General features: G+C 30.3%; 1 protein-coding gene across 8 annotated transcripts in view; it reads right to left on the reverse strand.

Annotated features, from left to right (window-relative positions):
- The window catches only part of LOC142322438 (uncharacterized), a 92,529-nt gene that overhangs the window by 57,403 nt on the left and 15,447 nt on the right, over nucleotides 1–19,679 (reverse strand). For 5 of the 8 annotated variants that reach the window (XM_075361531.1, XM_075361528.1, XM_075361530.1 and 2 more), the window contains one exon: nucleotides 16,845–17,009. The exons of the other annotated variants lie outside the window; for them this stretch is intronic. In XM_075361531.1, coding sequence (XP_075217646.1) covers nucleotides 16,845–16,883 — 39 coding nt within the window. In that variant the 5' untranslated portion in view covers nucleotides 16,884–17,009. The remainder of the gene's footprint in view (nucleotides 1–16,844; nucleotides 17,010–19,679) is intronic. 8 annotated transcript variants of the gene reach the window in all.

Raw genomic sequence — 19,679 nt, forward strand, 5'->3', positions numbered from 1 at the left:
GTCTGTAGGTATATCATCATGATTTAATCAGATAAATAATCGTTTGAAAGCTGTTAAAGGAAAGGTAAATAACTTTTGTCTGGGGGGTAAGCACTTACACACACATTCGATCTCCACAAGCAAACATCATCCACACACACACTGCTGATCACCACAAATACCTAAAGAGAAAAACATTCAGAAAAATAAAACATTCAGTAAAAGCGTACCGCAATCAAGAAGACATGATATGATGGCCACAAGACATAACTTATCCACCAAAGTACACTCAAAAATTTATACTGCACTTAAACATAAATATTTTAAAAGAGCAGAATGAATGATATACATAAAATGCCCATCAATTTGATGAATGAACGAACTATTATAGGTTAACTAATTTAATATTAGTAAAACAATTTTTTTATGATAAAGCAGTCAATATATTTCTAAGCTACATAAAAAGTATATGCAATTGTATGTATACAAAATTATTGTATGTATAATATTAAAATGACTACATATGAGCAAACAAAAGCACGTAAATATAATATGTATATGAAATATCAAGTAAAAACATTTATGTCTTTCCAAAGAGGTTAGAGTTAAATATTTAATTAAAAGATTAGGAAAATAGTACTTATTTTTTTTTTTTAAATCCTATTATCTACAATGCATTAAAAAAACTGAGAATTCATATAAAGAACAAAATTTAAGTGTTTCCCAAGTGTAGTATTCATAATACTACACTTGTAGTATTATGAAACATCCTTTGAATGAAAACGTTTCAATATTTTCAAAGCCAGTTTTTTAATTCTGAATAATTTTGAAGAATTTTCATATTTTATCACACTATTTTATAATGTCATTAGAAACAGAACTTACTTTAAAGTATGTAGAATGTATTCATGTTGTTGACAATAAAAAATTTAATGATATGAAAATAAATGGAACTCTTACAATACATGTTCATTTTGACTACTTGCTTAAAGCAATGAGTATAAACTGGAGTTGTATGTCTCTTCCTCTATGAAATTTAAAGAGATTTTCACAATTGACTACATAATGAAATAAATTCAATAAAACAATGGAAAAGAAAAGTAGAGTGAAAAATTATAAATGATTTCAATGACAATTTTATTTAAAATAATTAGCTAGCTATATGATATGCATCTAATGACAAGGGAGGTATATAACATCAGTACTTTAACCACTAAAAACCTTATCTATCAAAGTTAATAATTACCTAAAAAATATATTATAACGTAAAGTAAAATTCATTTAGGGGAAAAAACACTAGAAAAATGAAAAATTAGTAATTAAAAAAAATATGTGCTTATCTCTTCTTTCAACCTAGTCAGTCACCCATAAAATCACAAATAAATATAAAATGTGCACTTGCTTGAAAATAATTAAAAAATATAATTAAACTTTTTTGATACAGTATTCCAAAATTTGTGTGCAGGTGGATAATTCACTAAAGATGGTAATGGATCAAACCAAAATATCAAAAATGGATTAGAACAAGTTTGATTTAGATTTGAATATATTTGTGTATTATATTCTGGTGATATTTATTAGTGAACTGAAAAAAATAAAATAAATTTAGACAAAATATTTAACACAGGATCAGTTAATTATGCAATAAAACACCTTTACAAAAGATTTTGTATCGGATTACAATTGAGAGACCCAGAAATGAATACGGTTAACTAAAACTGACATACAGGAAAAACTAGTAACATAAGGAACAAAAATAAATTTGAAATTATCTTTAATTAAAATTAATTAATAAATTTATTAAAATTAATTAATAAATTTATTAAAATTAATTAAAATAAAACATAATAAGTCTCCTGGGTTAAGTAGAAATATAATCTAACCTAACTTAACCTACACTCGCTTCACTTGCTAGTCAAGGTTAGCGAGCAAAACAAGTGTAGGCTAAGTTTGGTGGATCTTATAATAAATATATATGTATATTTATTTGGTTATTTCATAACCGAACATGGACATATATTTATAGCGGTGGTCATATAACCCATGCATGACAACCAAGATAATTTCTTAGAGTTATAAAATCTTGGGAAATAAATGAATATATCTACAATAATGAAAAATATTAGTACAAGTGATAATCGGCTTTTATTTCTAGAATTTTCTAGAGAATCACAGGAGAAAGAAATTGAATGATGTAGATCTGACAATGTGTGGTTCATCAGTAAGATTTGGTTTAACAATTTTGTTTAAAAAAAGATTCTGATTTTTCTAGCGAGGAAACACAATTATTATAATCTGAAAAGAAAGATAAAATAACAAATTATGTGATATTAAAACTTCAACTGTGATTAATTTTACGTAGCAATAATTCCAAATAATTCATTAACCAAATGAATCAAGACACCCACGTTCTCAAGGGCTACATTAGGCAACATTCCACTGGATCTGATGTTCATGATCAGTTACTAGCATTTCTAAACTTATTTACCTTTTTTTACTGTGTAAAATAAAATGTAAATAAAGTATACTAACTAAAAAAGAATGAGTGTACTTTAAATACGATATAGAACTGCACATTACTGTTGTTTTCCTAATTCAAAACGAATTAAAATACATTTTTCTCTTTTAATACAGTTTTTAAAAAAATATTTCCTATTTCAGGAATAATAAAAGTATTCAATCCATAAAACAGTAAAATTAAGATAGTTCCTGTAAGATATTCATTATATAAAGATATTTGTACTTATTTTCAGTAGGCCATTAATGGTAGCCAAAAGAAAAAACAGATCTGTTCAATATACATAAATTATATTTACTATTTATACAACTAATGTATCTTAGATGTAATATAAAAATTAGGCAATTCCTATAAAATTATAGAAAACATGAAAGACATTTTATATTCCTTTCCTTTATAAAATTCATTTTAGTTCATACATAAAATTGATCAATTATTTTTATACAAAAATTTCTCCATATTGATGTATCACATCAAAAAAAAAATCAAATCACCCTTTTTTTTTGAATAGAACAAATTTTGTAAATTGGAAGTTTATTATTTAAATAGAATAGATTTTAAATTTAAAAACGAGATTTCATTTAAAAAAGTGGATCGTATAAATTCTAGCAATGAGCTATTAAAAACCATGTTGAAATTTTAATTTAGTTTTCATCAAGCAATAAATGAAAAAATAAATATTTAACTTTAAACCGATATATTAAAAAAAAAACTATGTTGTATACAATAAAACAAATCAAATGTTCCTCACTTTAAAATAATGTCCTAGACTGTGTGGTTTTTTCTTTCTAGAAAATTCTTCAGTTATACAAACGACACGCATAAAGGTAAGCGATTTGACGAAACTTTGAGATGTCTCTTAATCGGCACGACGTTATAAGATTTACAAACAACGTTCTTACTTTTCTGTGTTTCTGATCGGTCGGTGATATTAGAGGAGTTTATTCGCTCAGACTCGAGCGACTCGTTTGAGGGATTTGGTAGGAGTTTAAAAGAATTAAAAAAGAACTTAATTACTTTTCGGTGTTTCTGAGTGAGTGTTACAATTGTTTACTCGCACTAACAACTCCCTCGTGACTAAACCCCCTGTTTAAAATATAAATCTGAATTTTAAATATATACTTTAAAATAAAAATTAGAATCTAATTTCAATATGATTTTATTTACTTTTTACCTGCATTAAAATATTATTTAATAAAAACATTCGTTATCAGAATTGCTAATCTAGTTGAAAATTAACAAATTTGTTTTTTGAATAGTAATTTACAGAACTGAACTTTCGTTTTATACACCGATAATTATATTTTCAATTAGGAAAAGTAAGAAAGAAAATTTAATAAAGAGAATATTTTATGTTCTCTAAGACTGAAAACGGTATTATTTGATCAATTAAATTGGTAAATATAAAATGTATTTGGTTATAAATTATTTTCTAGACATATATTTTTTTTTTTTTTTATTTTAATTGAATACCTTAGAATATATTATTCATAAAATACATTTTATTAAAACATTTGTGTTGAAGAAATTCGAAAAATTCAAATTCGCTTAGTATGGTTTTAGCAGTCGGCTGTTGAAAGATAAGTTAAATCCGTGCGTAAATATTTATTTGATTTACTGATAACCTTTTTTTTATTGTAATGGTACAGTTTTTAATTTATTTAATAATGCATGTACTCGTGTACGCTAACTTTTAAAATAATATAAAACGAGATTGATTTATTTCTTCCTTACAAAGCTGAACATTTGCTACTGTAAAACAAGTTAAAAAGATAAAACGCGTGTCTGTCTATTGAGTCACGTCTGTCTATCTCCCACTTATTCGTTTCTCATTTTACCCTCTCCACTCTTTCTATATGTTTTTTATTGTAAGCTATAGTGGTATGTATTTTATTTGTTATAGCACGTACTCATTTTTGTCCTTGAACATTAACTAAACGGCATTTTTTGTTTTAAATATTACCATCAAAACAACACAGATTTTATTCTATACTCTTGACCATAGGGGAGATAAGACATGTTTTTTTCTGTACTTATAAAAGTAAAATTAACAACTATACTGCAGCTGCCTTTCTTTTTTTGTTTTTATCCCTCTCAGATACAAACACATACACACACACACACACACAGAGAGAGCAACAGATCAAAAGACTTTGCTTTGAAGGAAACAGCAGCAGCGACTAATGGTTGTAAAAATTGATTTTTATAAAAATGCTACCGTATTTTTATAAAAAAAACTGTTCTCCTGGAAACAAATTGTAGCGTGTATACGTATCCTTGAATATATTGTTAATTTAATACGTGCATTAATCTGCACATATCAAAAAAGTATCTTGGAATTAATTTTTTTTTTTTTTAATTACAATTTAATTTTTTCGGTTATGTGTTTTTATACTAATTAGTACATTTATTAATTTTTGCTTTACCACTAACGATTGTATAATAATGGAAAAACGCATCCCGCATCTGCTATTACAAACCCTAATATGGAGAACTTGAAAGTAGCGGATTTACAAAGAATTTATAGAAATCGCTATTGCTACTGGTCAGATTTTCTAAGAGCATGTCGCTGGGAGAAGGAGGGAAACAAACTTTTCTGTACGATTTGGTGTCTCCTGAAAACGATTCTGCAACGTTTATATACATATATATACATTTAAAAGATTTTTTCACCCGCTCTACCGGACGCAAATTTTAACCGATTTTGAAAAAAATTGATGGGAAGATGTAAACCTGTTGAAAATACATCCCTAATGAATTTCAAATGAATCGGTTATCAGAAACCGGAGTTAGAGGAAACAAAATTGGTTTTTGGATACGTTTTCAAAGATTTTCAAGGTTTTCACGTAGTAATTTGAAAGGTAACTTGTTATATAGAAAGCCAGAATTAGATTTCTGTGAGCAATACGTAGCGCGAAATAATTTTGTACGATTCATATTCAAAATATATATTTGAACCAAAAACTGTTTGTTTAAAGAAAAACAAACCAACATACTTGGCATTTATAGACCTAGAAAAGGCTTTCGATAACGTAGACTGGAATAAAATGTTCATCATTTTTTAAAAAAATTAGGGTTCAAATACAGAGATAGAAGAACGATTGCTAACCTTTACACGAACCAAACAGCAACAGTAATAATTGAAGAACATAAGAAAGAAGCCGTAATAAAAAAGGGAGTCCGACAAGGATTGTCGGACTCCCTTTTTACTTTTTAATCTTTACATAGAACTAGCTGTTAATGAAAGGGCAATTTAGATTTGGAGTAACAGTACAAGGTGAAAAGATAAAGATGATACGATTTGCTGATTATATAGTAATTCTAGCCGAGAGTAAAAAGGATTTAGAAGAAACAATGAACGGCATGGATGAAGTCCTACGCAAGAACTACCGCATGAAAATAAACAAGAACAAAACGAAAGTAACAAAATGTAACGAAGATGAAAAAATAACGAAGAAATACGAAGAAAAAAAAAATGTAACGAAGATAGACCACTGTATGTGAAAATAGGAACAGAAAAGATTATGGAGGTAGAATTTTGTTATTTGGGAAGTAGAATTACTAAAAACGGACGAAGAAGGAGTGATATAAAATGCAGTACATCACAGGCGAAACGAGCCTTCAGTCCGAAATATAATACGTTTACATCAAAAATTAATTTAAACATCAGGAAAAGATTTTTGAAAGTGTATGTTTGGAGTGTCGCTTTATATGGAAGTGAAACTTGGACGATCGGAGTATCTGAGAAGAAAAGATTAGAAGCTTTTGAAATGCGGTGCTACAGGAGAATGTTAAAAATCAGATGGGTGGATAAAGTGACAAATGAAGAGGTATTGCGGCAAATTGATGAAGAAAGAAGCATTTGGAAAAATATAGCTAAAAGAAGAGACTGAATATAGGCCATATATTAAGGCATCCTGGAATAGTCGCTTTAATATTGGAGGGACAGGTAGAAGGAAAAAATTGTCTAGGCAGGCCACATTTGGAATATATAAAACAAATTGTTCGGAATGTAGGATGTAGAGGGTATAACGAAATGAAACGACTAACACTAGATAGGGAATCTTGGAGAGCTACATCAAACCAGTAAAATGACTGAGGACAAAAAAAAATGTTTGAAGCCAAAATCAAATTTTTCCAAGCACTGTCGCTATAATATTTTAATTTCGCAATAATCCAAAATTTGATTCCCTTTTTTATTACCTATCCCTTTTTTATGTTACCTATCCTAGTTACTTTTTAATCTTTAATGTTTGTAATAAATGAAGTTTTTAATAAATGAATGTTTGTCTGTCTGTATGTCTCTTAAGCCTTTCTAAACCGTTCATCCGATAGCATGAAACTTTAGGGAACGGTTGGACGCATGCCAGGGAAGGTTTCTTAATTAGTTTGGACCCGCTAGGTAGCGGGTCCAGACTGTGTTCGAGATATTTAGAAAAATTATATTTATGGACCAATTTGGTTCGTATTCAGAATATGAATATTAGTTACGTGAAAAGAAATATTTTTTAAAAACTGTACCCTCTAGGTGGGGCCGGTGTCGACATATTTACAAAACAAACAAACAAATATACAAATAAACTTTTTTATTCTATATATATATAAAAGGCTTGTTCGTATGTGTGTCCGCTAAAAACCAAAAAAATAATGGACCGACCGCGGGAAAAAGGGGAAAATGGAAAACGGGGAAAAGGTGGAAAGAGAAAAGGGGAAAACGGGAAAGGCTAAAAAGGAAACTGGGTGAGCGATGAGGGAGAAGAGCGAAAGGGAGAAGTTGGAAAGGGAAAAGGGGAAGGAGAATAAGTGAAAGGTAAAATTTGTGAAGTTCAGATTTTTAATTTTTTTATCAAATTTTCAATTGTGTATCAAATTCTCTCTCTCTCTCTCTCTCTCTCTCTCTCTCTCTCTCTATATATATATATATATATATATATATATATATATAGCAAAGCATTACCGGGTCTACTGGTATTTTAATAAAAATTAAAAAGCAAAATTTGTAATTATGGAGTAACAGATTTCATTTGCGCGGTGGTGGTGTGTGTGTGCGTTCGAAATCTTGCATTACTGATAAAGACATTACTGATATGAACATTAGATTTGATTAAATAATAGAAAGCTTCATCAACTCTGTATCACCGGTATATTAGATCATTCTAGTTTCGAAGGTATTTTTATTTATACAGTGTTTATTTACACAGTATTTTTATTTATACAGTTTATACAGCGACAGAGGACTTTAGCTAAGAGGAATTTTAGAGGTAAATCTTTTTTTATTTAATTTTTTTCGGATGAGGCATAAGTAAAAACTTCTGTCAGTCTAACTAATGCGCTGAGGGTGTGCGGGATGGAGGGACGGGGGTTTCCTTCGCTCTGATTGGCTACCGTCAGACAGTACTGAACAAGCGTTGTACAATTCAAATACAACCGTAAACATGTATACATGTGTGTGTGCGTACGTATGAGTATTGCTGGGCGAGTAACACGTTAATATAGACGTTTTCTTATAAAGACATTTCTTATATAGACGTTCGAAATAATTAAATCAAGATTTGTCGATTCTTTTATATTTATTACATTTTATTTAAAATAATAATTAATCACCTTAAATTTTAATAAATTAAATAAAAATATTACGATAAAGTTTATCCGTTTTGTAAAGTATTTTACAAAAAAAAAAAGATTCTAATTTTACATAATAAGATAACATTTTCCAGTTTTATTTACAATTTGACCTCGTAATACCCTACACGTGTATTTTAACGAGCGAAGAATATGGTCAATGAGTTATTAAAAAAAGTGAAAACCACATGACGTAACAAAATAAAGATATTGTTAACTTATAGTCATAATACCATCAATAGATTATTTATACTCGAGACACATTATTCTTCAATTCTGATATCCATCAAACATAGACGTCAATTTGTAGAAATAAGCTTAATAATTATCTTGAATTACTATTATTAATTATCATTAGTTATAAGCACGAGGATTATTTAATTTCAACCGTTATTAACAATAATTCGAACAACCGACATTTTTACCGATAATTACATACGCTAGTTATCAGGTAAAGCGGTATGTTCGTAACAATGCTAAATGAATATAGTTGACTTAACATTTTTTCATTATTTAATTAGGTATTTTAACTTCAAAATCTTAATACGATAGTACTATTGCGTTAGCACATCAAACACACCTACACCATCAATAGAAATTCCCTCTAAAAACAATGTACCCTTTATACATCAGATATTGTACAAGAAAGTCTAGTTCCAGATTCATTTTCAGCAGATTCACTGTAGAACTCGGCACATAATTTCCAATATTTCTTTTGGTTCTCTCTTCTCAAGGGTTGTCATTTATTTTTAGAATACGGAAGGTAGCAACTCAGAGTGTCCTAGCCGGTTGTAGTTTCCTTTTAAATTTTGTTAGATATTATTACAACATACCGTACTACAGTATACGCAACACAAAAATATAATAGCAAACAACATTTTTCTTTATATTTCTACTTATTATAATATCTTCCTAAGTATTCTCTTAGACTACACAGCCTACTTCTATTAGGAAAGTTATTAATTCCGTAACTAATTGTCTGTTTTTTTTTTTTTTTTTGTCTTCAGTCATTTGACTGGTTTGATGCAGCTCTCCAAGATTCCCTATCTAGTGCTAGTCGTTTCATTTCAGTATACCCTCTACATCCTACATCCCCAACAATTTGTTTTACATACTCCAAACGTGGCCTGCCTACACAATTTTTCCCTTCTACCTGTCCTTCCAATATTAAAGCGACTATTCCAGGATGCCTTAGTATGTGGCCTATAAGTCTGTTTCTTCTTTTAACTATATTTTTCCAAATGCTACTTTCTTCATCTATTTGCCGCAATACCTCTTCATTTGTCACTTTATCCACCCATCTGATTTTTAACATTCTCCTATAGCACCACATTTCAAAAGCTTCTAATCTTTTCTTCTCAGATACTCCGATTGTCCAAGTTTCACTTCCATATAAAGCGACACTCCAAACATACACTTTCAAAAATCTTTTCCTGACATTTAAATTCATTTTTGATGTAAACAAATTATATTTCTTACTGAAGGCTCGTTTAGCTTGTGCTATTCGGCATTTTATATCGCTCCTGCTTCGTCCATCTTTAGTAATTTTACTTCCCAAATAACAAAATTCTTCTACCTCCATAATCTTTTCTCCTCCTATTTTCACATTCAGTGGTCCATCATTGTTATTTCTACTACATTTCATTACTTTTGTTTTGTTCTTGTTTATTTTCATGCAATAGTTTTTGCGTAGGACTTCATCTATGCCGTTCATTGTTTCTTCTAAATCTTTTTTACTCTCGGCTAGAATTACTATATCATCAGCAAATCGTAGCATCTTTATCTTTTCACCTTGTACTGTTACTCCGAATCTAAATTGTTCTTTAACATCATTAACTGCTAGTTCCATGTAAAGATTAAAAAGTAACGGCGATAGGGAACATCCTTGTCGGACTCCCTTTCTTATTAGGGCTTCTTTCTTATGTTCTTCAATTGTTATTGTTGCTGTTTGGTTCCTGTACATGTTAGCAATTGTTCTTCTATCTCTGTATTTGAACCCTAATTTTTTTAAAATGCTGAACATTTTATTCCAGTCTACGTTATCGAAAGCCTTTTCTAGGTCTATAAACGCCAAGTATGTTGGTTTGTTTTTCTTTAATCTTCCTTCTACTATTAATCTGAGGCCTAAAATTGCTTCCCTTGTCCCTATACTTTTCCTGAAACCAAATTGGTCTTCTCCTAACACTTCTTCCACTCTCCTCTCAATTCTTCTGTATAAAATAATTGTCTGTATAGTATGTATACTAATAATTTTTAAAAACGTTTAAATTAATTATTTTTAAAATTAGAGATTTTGCTAACAAATGTGATTTTGGCATTTCTACTGAACTGTGAGATGGACCAAACTCGAAAAAACAAATTTTTTGGTTATTTTTACGTACTTCATAATTCAGTTTTGAGTTTTGTTAAGGAATTAAAATAATAAGGAAGTTAGGTGGGCTAAGAAAAGTCCTTTAGGCTGAGGTGCTTAGGGCTAAACTCAAGGCCGCTCGCTCATCTTAAATAGCACTGTAATTTCCTCACTCGTCCCAGGCTACCGTACTTTGATCGTTCTTACGATTTACTCTTTCCATCATTAGATCAAAACATTATTAAAATATTTCAAGGATCGGGTACCGGTTTTTATTTTTATTGAAATTAATGTATATCGGTTACATAGTGTAATCGCAGCGTTCATCACTTTTCTTTTCTTTTTTACTTGATAATACCGGCAATAAGTTTAAAGCTTGTGCGTGGGATATAGAAATGGAATTTTGTAGCGTATGAAAAACGCCATACCTTACTGGGATTCAAATCTGGAACCTCCGTATTAAAGGCCAAGCGCTACCGCTCGCCCCACGGAAGCCGGCAATTTCATTTTAGGTTGTTAAATAATGTGCGCCATTAAAAACAAAATAATGTAAAGAAATAGAAAAATAGAAATTAACGAAATCGTGCGGCTATTAAAATATTATATCTTTTTTCATTAAAATGTTTACAAGTTAATTTGAAAGTTTACTGAATAATTAGTATTGCGCAGTTTATGTCGCTACTTTAATGTTACTGTACACGTAGTTTTGCTAAATTTCTTCATACTGAACAGGTACATTTTAAAAGCTCGGTTAGAAGATAGCGACGTAACTTTTAAAAAAGTATATCTTTTTCTTCATAAAAACGTATTTAATAATTAATTAAAAAATTACGTAAACGTAATTTTATCCGTCGGTAAGTACAATGTCATTTCAGAAATATCAACAGGTCGCACTATCTTTTGTCGGAATAGTGATGAAACTGCTCGAGAGGTTGTTGTTTCTTGGAAAGAGCTACTAGGTAGTACAAGAAAAAATATGTATCTTGATTTATTCAACAGATTGCTGCTCGATCTTTATAGTCTAAGCGATATATTTTTTTTACGATTTTCATTTCTACTAAGGTTAGCGTGCTTTTAATTTTTGTTATTTTAATTAAAGACATATTTTAAAATGTATCTGGTTTTTTAGATATTGCGGATATTTTCATTAACGCTTTAAAAACTATCGAATAAATTGATAATTTTTTAAAATATAAATACAAATTTTCTGTATAGTTTAAAAATCACTTAACAGTAAAATCATTAAAAAACCGTTTAAACATCGGTTGAAAATTAGAAATATCAAATTTCTCTCCTGTAAAATCGCTAGTTTCTTGATATTTTGTCTTTTATGTAAATAAAATAATATGCGCATAAAACATCCGGTTTATTTAAAGCAAATTTTATTAAAATATTTTATAGATTAAAATATTTAATTAATCAGAAAATTGTTTGTTTAAAGAGTTAAAACTTTTTAAACAAATAACTCACGTTAATTTTGCCTTTTTTTATTGTTCTATCTATTTTGTTTCGAAGCCTATTATTAGAAATATTAACATAATATAAACCAAAATGTTACACATCACAACACTTTTATCATCCCTTCCGTTCATATAATAAATTTTATACCGCATTGCTAGGCTATCTACTTTCTTCAATTACGGTATACATACCGCAATTAAAAATAATTTAAAAAATATACAAAAAAACTAAATGCAGTTTTCATTATTACTATTATTTTTTATAATTATTATTATTATAGTGAAATAAATTTTCCTTCGTTTTTATTCACCGTAAATTATCTGCAAAGAGTTTAATTTTAAATCTACTAAATGAAATTTTAGATTACTAAATGAAAGCGCGCCCGCTTTCATTTAGTAAGATTTACCAGCCTTCTTGTCAGTTTGACTCTTTATTGATACGCTGTTGTAAATTGTTAACTTGCTTTCAATATCGTGTACGCACAGTTTATATAGTCGATCCGGTACAATAATACAACATACACCGATCTATCGATCACAACGTATTTACTACACCGTAAAGACCTTACTTCGATCCTCGGAGACCTTTCTATTCAAAAATTATTTAATTGCTTTTTTGCCGGTATTATATTCTTAGAATTCGATACGATGTCCTTGAATGAAATACCTACATTTTACAAAAAATAGTTTTAATATTCGACTATTTGATTTTGATCGATCGATTTTATAATAAGAAGCTTCGATATTCTGACCGTAAAATTTTAAAATCTCAACTAACGCATTATTTTAATATTTACGTCGATTATATTTAATATATATTTATATATATCTGAAATCGTACAATAAACCCGCTTAGTATCATATAAGTCATATTTGTTATTATTTATTTATACACCGACCGATTGCAGTAGCAGTAAAATAAATGTACCCGGTAATAGAAAAATGAGAACAAAAATGTTGAAGATATTAACATTTTTGCTGCTGTTTTTAGTTAAAGGAAAATATACATAAGGCGTCGTCCAAAAGGCAGTAACCCGGTTTTAAGTTGTTCTTACTCCTACCTCTCATCTATATAACAAGGTGTAACCGAGCGAATCACCCCTATTTCTGGTTATGTAATGCCTATTATTCTGCTTCTTTTTTAAAAAACAAAGAATTATAATTTTTTATATAAACGTACATATTTACATGATTATGTAGGAACTCTTTAAGTTAGATAATATGTGGATAAAGGTTAGTTTAATTTTCACATTTTATTTATTACAAAATTTTTTCAGCTTTTTTTTTGGATGGAAGGATACAAAAAAACTATCAAGGACTGTAACCCCTCCGAACTAAGGGTAAATAAGTACGCTACGCAAAATTATTACAAGTGTAGTAAGCTACCTAGTGTTTATTTTTTCTTCTAAATTAGAACGGTTTTTTTTTAATATAAAAAAAAGATTTATGGAAAAAAATTATTTTTTAAAACAAAAGTAAATTCACTTACACTTAAAATATCATTCGCAGGTTCCTTTTGTACGAGTATTTATGTCATTGTTACACGCATTTTTTATGCTAATATAAACAATATTAATCGGCTGTTGTTTGGAAAACGGTAAATATTAATTTACTCATCTGCAACCTTCTAAATAACATATCGTAATCTTATATTATACCTCTACCCTGTTCTAAGACAAACTGAAGTCAGGGGGGACAAGAAAATTATCAGTAACCAAAAACTGAATTCTGTTGCCTAGAAAAATTCAATACCAAAAAATTATAAAACTAATTATTTTGCGTTATATATTTATATCGGTATATGTACAGTTCTTACCGGCAATGTAGCTCAGAAGGCAACCGGGTTCTTTATCCAAATAAATAAAGAGATTCTATCGGTTTAAATTTGTAAACTAATAAAAAATGAAGTTTATTTTATCAGCACCTCATCCCATCTAAGTTACTTTGATGTGAACTTTAACTGCTAGTGTATTAAAAAAAAAATAAAAAATACTTTTTTAAGAGAATTTTGACATCGTATTAAAAAACGAATAATACAAATGGAAGAATAAATATCCGCTGGACAGTTTGATGCGATAGACGTAAGATCTAGAATTTGTACAAAAACAGTACTATTTTGTAGATTTGTTATTCGGTTTTTCCCAGGGTAACAGGTCGCAATCAAAGACGGTAATAAAATAGTAAAGCGTTGATGGTAAGGATGACGATGATAATTGGTGTAGATGCAAATAAGTATCGGACAATAGTTTCACGTTAATCGCCCCCGTCTCGTAACGGAACAGTGCTGTTAGTTGTTTGTATTTCTCCGGTTGTACTCCGATATTTGTTCCCACAGTCGCACCGCAATTCTACTACAAAAATTATTAATTAGCCCTCCTTCCCTTCTCTTCGTATTTTCTTTCGGTCGTTCATTCGTTCTTTAATTTTCTTTCTCTAAATCGAATTCACTCGTACATCATTTTATTTCTATTCTTTCTTTTACACGAGATCTAATGTCGTAAGTAAAATGCGTCGTTTCTACACTGGCACGCGTGAATTCACAAAAAGGTAATGTTAACCTTCATAAATCAGATGAAACTATTTATTTTTTTACTGTCTATATCAACCGACTCCCTCCCGCTCGTAAAATTTATAACGTATCGGTTATAAATTACTTAACAGCCGGCAAAAAAGTTTTCGATATTTTCCTGGCATTAATTATTTTCATACGGTGGAAAAATAATGATACGTGAAAAAAGTTAACTAAAATTTATTTTTTCGGCTTGGAGATTTATGATGGTTTACTGTAAAATTATCGTGTGTTTAAATAAATTTTTTAAATTCAAAAAATCCCCTCCTCCAAAATTTCCCTCTAATCGCCTCCATAAAAATCATCTTCCAAGCAATTTTTTTGATTTTTCTAGTTTCTTTGTTAAATGAAAGAAACTAAAAAAAATTACACTAAAAAATATACGGTCGATAAAATGTTACCTAAGTTTATTTTTTGGGTGTCGGATTGAATTGAAATAAAACTTTATTCTAATACTGTTATTAAAAGCTTATTACTTAAACTTTTAATAGCGTTAAAATTTTAAATAGACCAAATAAAGCTTTAGAAAATTCAAAAAATCGATATTTTTAAAATTTGATCGGGGGCCCACCACCCCCACATTGCCACCAAAGTATTTTTTGGGAGGTCACTTGTACTACTACTATGTCAAGGAAGATATAAAAATAATTTTATTTCTTCCTAAAAAAACTGTTAAAAAATATACGATAAATAGAAAGATTTTTAGTTTTTTTGGGGGAAAGGAGGTGAATTTTGAGGCAAAAACTTTATTTAAAATTGTAAAATAAGCATGTACATATGTACCGAGTTCAATATGAAATGGGGTAATGTTAGTAAAATTTTGAGAAAACAGACCTCAAAAAACTATTTACTCCCCTGGCGATATTGACCCCAATATGTGTTATATGTGTTATAGTCATGATACCAAAGAAAGCAGGGGCAGACAAATGTGAAGAATACAGAACAATTAGTTTAACTAGTCGCGCATCGAAAATCTTAACTAGAATTCTATACAGAAGAATTGAGAGGAGAGTGGAAGAAGTGTTAGAAGACCAATTTGGTTTCAGGAAAAGTATAGGGACAAGGGAAGCAATTTTAGGCCTCAGATTAATAGTAGAAGGAAGATTAAAGAAAAACAAACCAACATACTTGGCGTTTATAGACCTAGAAAAGGCATTTGATAACGTAGACTGGAATAAAATGTTCAGCATTTTAAAAAAATTAGGGTTCAAATACAGAGATAGAAGAACAATTGCTAACATGTACAGGAACCAAACAGCAACAGTAATAATTGAAGAACATAAGAAAGAAGCCGTAATAAGAAAGGAAGTCCGACAAGGATGTTCCCTATCTCCGTTACTTTTTAATCTTTACATGGAACTAGGAGTTAATGATGTTAAAGAACAATTTAGATTCAGAGTAACAGTACAAGGTGAAAAGATAAAGATGCTACGATTTGCTGATGAAATAGTAATTCTAGCCAAGAGTAAAAAGGATTTAGAAGAAACAATGAACGGCATAGATGAAGTCCTACGCAAGAACTATCGCATGAAAAAAAACAAGAACAAAACAAAAGTAATGAAATGTAGTAGAAATAACACAGGTGGACCACTGAATGTGAAAATAGGAGGAGAAAAGATTATGGAGGTAGACGAATTGTTATTTGGGAAGTAGAATTACTAAAGATGGACGAAGCAGGAGCGATAATAAAATGCCGAATAGCACAAGCAAAACGAGCCTTCAGTAAGAAATATAATTTGTTTACATCAAAAATTAATTTAAATGTCAGGAAAAGATTTTTGAAAGTATATGTTTGGAGTGTCACTTTATATGGAAGTGAAACTTGGACAATCGGAGTATCTGAGAAGAAAAGATTAGAAGCTTTTGAAATGCGGTGCTGTAGGAGAATGTTAAAAATCAGATGGGTGGATAAAGTGACAAATGAAGAGGTGTTGCGGCAAATAGATGAAGAAAGAAGCATTTTGAAAAATATAGTTAAAAGAAGAGACAGACTTATAGGCCACATACTAAGGCATCCTGGAATAGTCGCTTTAATATTAGAAGGACAGGTAGAAGGAAAAAATTGTGTAGGCAGGCCACGTTTGGAAAATGTAAAACAAATTGTTAGGGATGTAGGATGTAGAGGTGATACTGAAATGAAACGATTAGCACTAGATAGGGAATCTTGGAGAGCTGCATCAAACCAGTCAAATGACTGAAGACAAAAAAAAAAAATGAATTCAGTAGCACATGAAAGTGCTACATATGATTAGGAAGAAAAAACCAAGTATATTATGGAAGAAAGGTAGAGTTGCTATCACTTCACCTCAAAGGTAAACATAATAATGATAATTATAATAACAATACCTGGTTGAAACAACTGTTGTAGAGTTGTATATATTTCATGGCAATCACGTTCTCTAGGAACAACAAATGTAATGGATAAAAATGTTTTACATCGTAACTGTAATGGCGATCCTGATGTAGTCAATGGCAACTTTTCTTTTCACTTGCGATATGCATATGTAAAACCTGAAAAATAAAAAAATGTATTACATAATTATAACAATACTAGTAAAATAAATTCCGGTATTTCCAATAAAGTCCGGTATAACAGACCTGAGTAAAGATTCCTGCCAATTAACAAGAAAGTAGTAGAAAATATAATGGAAGGAATCCAGAAGGGGACTAAAAGGGATCCTTTTTCTAAAGCTAACAGGTCCATTTACAACAAACAAACAACAAAGAACAATAGTTCTTTTTAATACCGCCCAACAACACACCTACCACAGATGTTGTTCCACGAGAAGAAATACCAGACCAGGGTGGGAATGTATGGGAAAATGTCTTTGAAAATCACTATCATGCTTCAACTTGGGTCTGGTTCTGTAAGTAAAGAGGATAAGAGTATAAATACTCCAGGGAAGACAAGGTGAGTTCAGTTTTGAAAAAGGGAGGAGTTATTACACAAGTCAGTGAAGAAGTGAGATTGTGCATATTTGACCATGTGAAGTGACATCTCAAGCATTCTGTGAGGACAGTAGGAGGCCGCAGGAGGTTGTTCGGTGAGTGACTATAGAAAATTAGTGAAAGAGATAAAGTATTGAACTCATTTATAAATTATTAGGGTAATTTTATTTGTGAACAGGAAAGGTATTTGAATGAAAGAACTTTGGGCTAATATTATCTTCATAGTAATACAAAACCAGTTGTTAGAGGTGTAAATATTAGTGGTCATGATAATGTGTTTTGTCAATGGGCTGAATTCTGGTTTTTAATATTTAACTACCTGCAAATAAATCCTGATCTTACTTTAAATTCTATTTTGTATGTAATCATTGTTTATTACAATTACTGACAGTTGTCATTATTTTTATTATAAATGTTTGTTATTGTTGATTGGTCTTATTTTATTTATGTTCTATACTGTTAAACTAATAAATTGTAATTATATAAACATTCTCAAATTGTTAATTTCTCAATATCCTGATCGAGCCATGAACATGCGACAGTATAATGTTATAACAGAAAACAGGTAAGATGATAAACAGCAGTTTATCTATCTGCTGTTTATAGCAATAGTAACTGAATGTAGATGGTGAAATACTAGTAACCAAGTTATGTTTACGAAACTAGTGTGTGTAGATAATCAAAGTTAAACACAATGCTAGGTGCAGTTCCACTGCACGTTGTTGGAATTAATTAGTCAGTGACTAATGACCTTATCAATCAATGCCAGTTAAATAAAGAGTAGTATTTTAAAGGGTAAAGCCTTAATAGCCAAACCTATGCTTAAGCTGGTTTTTATACATCACCACCAAGAACACTAGTTCGGTTTCATAAAACGTTGATATTTTTGAGTGACAATTAAAAATTGATCTAACTGATCTCTTAGCAATAGATCCAAATAAAATAAAATTAATATAATATGAACCTTAAGGAGTTCATCTAATTAACAGGGGTTTTGTTAATATCAAATGAAGTTCCATACAGTGTTCTGAAAAAATACCCTTCTCGGCATTTCATGAGAATGTCCTGGATTTGAATCCCGGTCAGGAACAGGGTCTTTTCATACGCTACCAACTTTCCATCGGGCTAATGAACATAATTTTTGATTCCCACTCTTTCATAACAAAAAATACATATAAATTGTCATTAGTTTTCTTGTTTTTAAAGTAATTACTTTATTTGAAATCACTAAAGCTTCTTTTCCATATTTAAATTAAGAGGGACATCCTGAACTAGTACAGACCAACACCCTCCATGTGACAGTTACAGTCGCCACACCACCTCCTCCGTACCTAGCCCTTATGGGCTTTTATTGGGGGTCATTTTTAATACCTCGGTTATGACAGCTTCCAGTCTTAACCTAGGCCAGGATGCCACCAATATGAATGCCAACAGCAACATTCACATCGATGTACTACTAACTAAGAACTCTAATGAACAAAACACATCTCAAGTCTTAAACAAGACTTTTTTGTATCTGACCCCGCATAATCCGAGATGGCCGGTCACACATTCTTAAGACATGACGGATTAGAACCACCTTTGGTAGTATTCTTCAAAAATGAACTTTCCATTTTTATTGTTTCTTAACTGCACAGAAGTTTAGAACTCCTGAAAAAGGACGACAGTTAGAAGTTGTACAATTCTGGCATCAGCTATACAACCGGCACTACCAGTTACCGGAGGAATTCCATTTTAGTTCACTCTCTTGGCCTTTTTTTCTCTACAAAAAGAACTATCCAGCCAAACCACATGGAGGCACGCACCAAATTCGAAGTATTAAAGATGTTAATATGTATTATATCACCATCGTATTAAAATGTAATATGCTTTAACAAATGTAAAGCACTGGTGATATAAATATGTTGATGTTTTTAAAGATGTTGAGGCAAATAATGAATTTAAAAAATTCTTGAACGGGATATATGGAAAGAGAAGTAAAGAGGTAAGAGAAGATAAGGAAACACCGATAAAGAGGGAAGAGAATAGTTGATGCCTCCTCACTACCAAGAATGGAGCAGAAACTTGTGTTAAAGACAACTAATTAATAAGAACAGAGCTCCAATATCTAAGAATTGATTGAAAGACATAACAAGATCGCATCAACATGATTGTTAGCATGAGAAGATAACTAAAGCAGAACCTGGTGGTGGACTTCTTAGAAAACAGACAACTTAGATTATATGATCGTAT

This window comes from Lycorma delicatula, chromosome 3 (genome assembly GCF_047948215.1).
Source record: "Lycorma delicatula isolate Av1 chromosome 3, ASM4794821v1, whole genome shotgun sequence".
Lineage (NCBI taxonomy): Eukaryota > Metazoa > Arthropoda > Insecta > Hemiptera > Fulgoridae > Lycorma > Lycorma delicatula.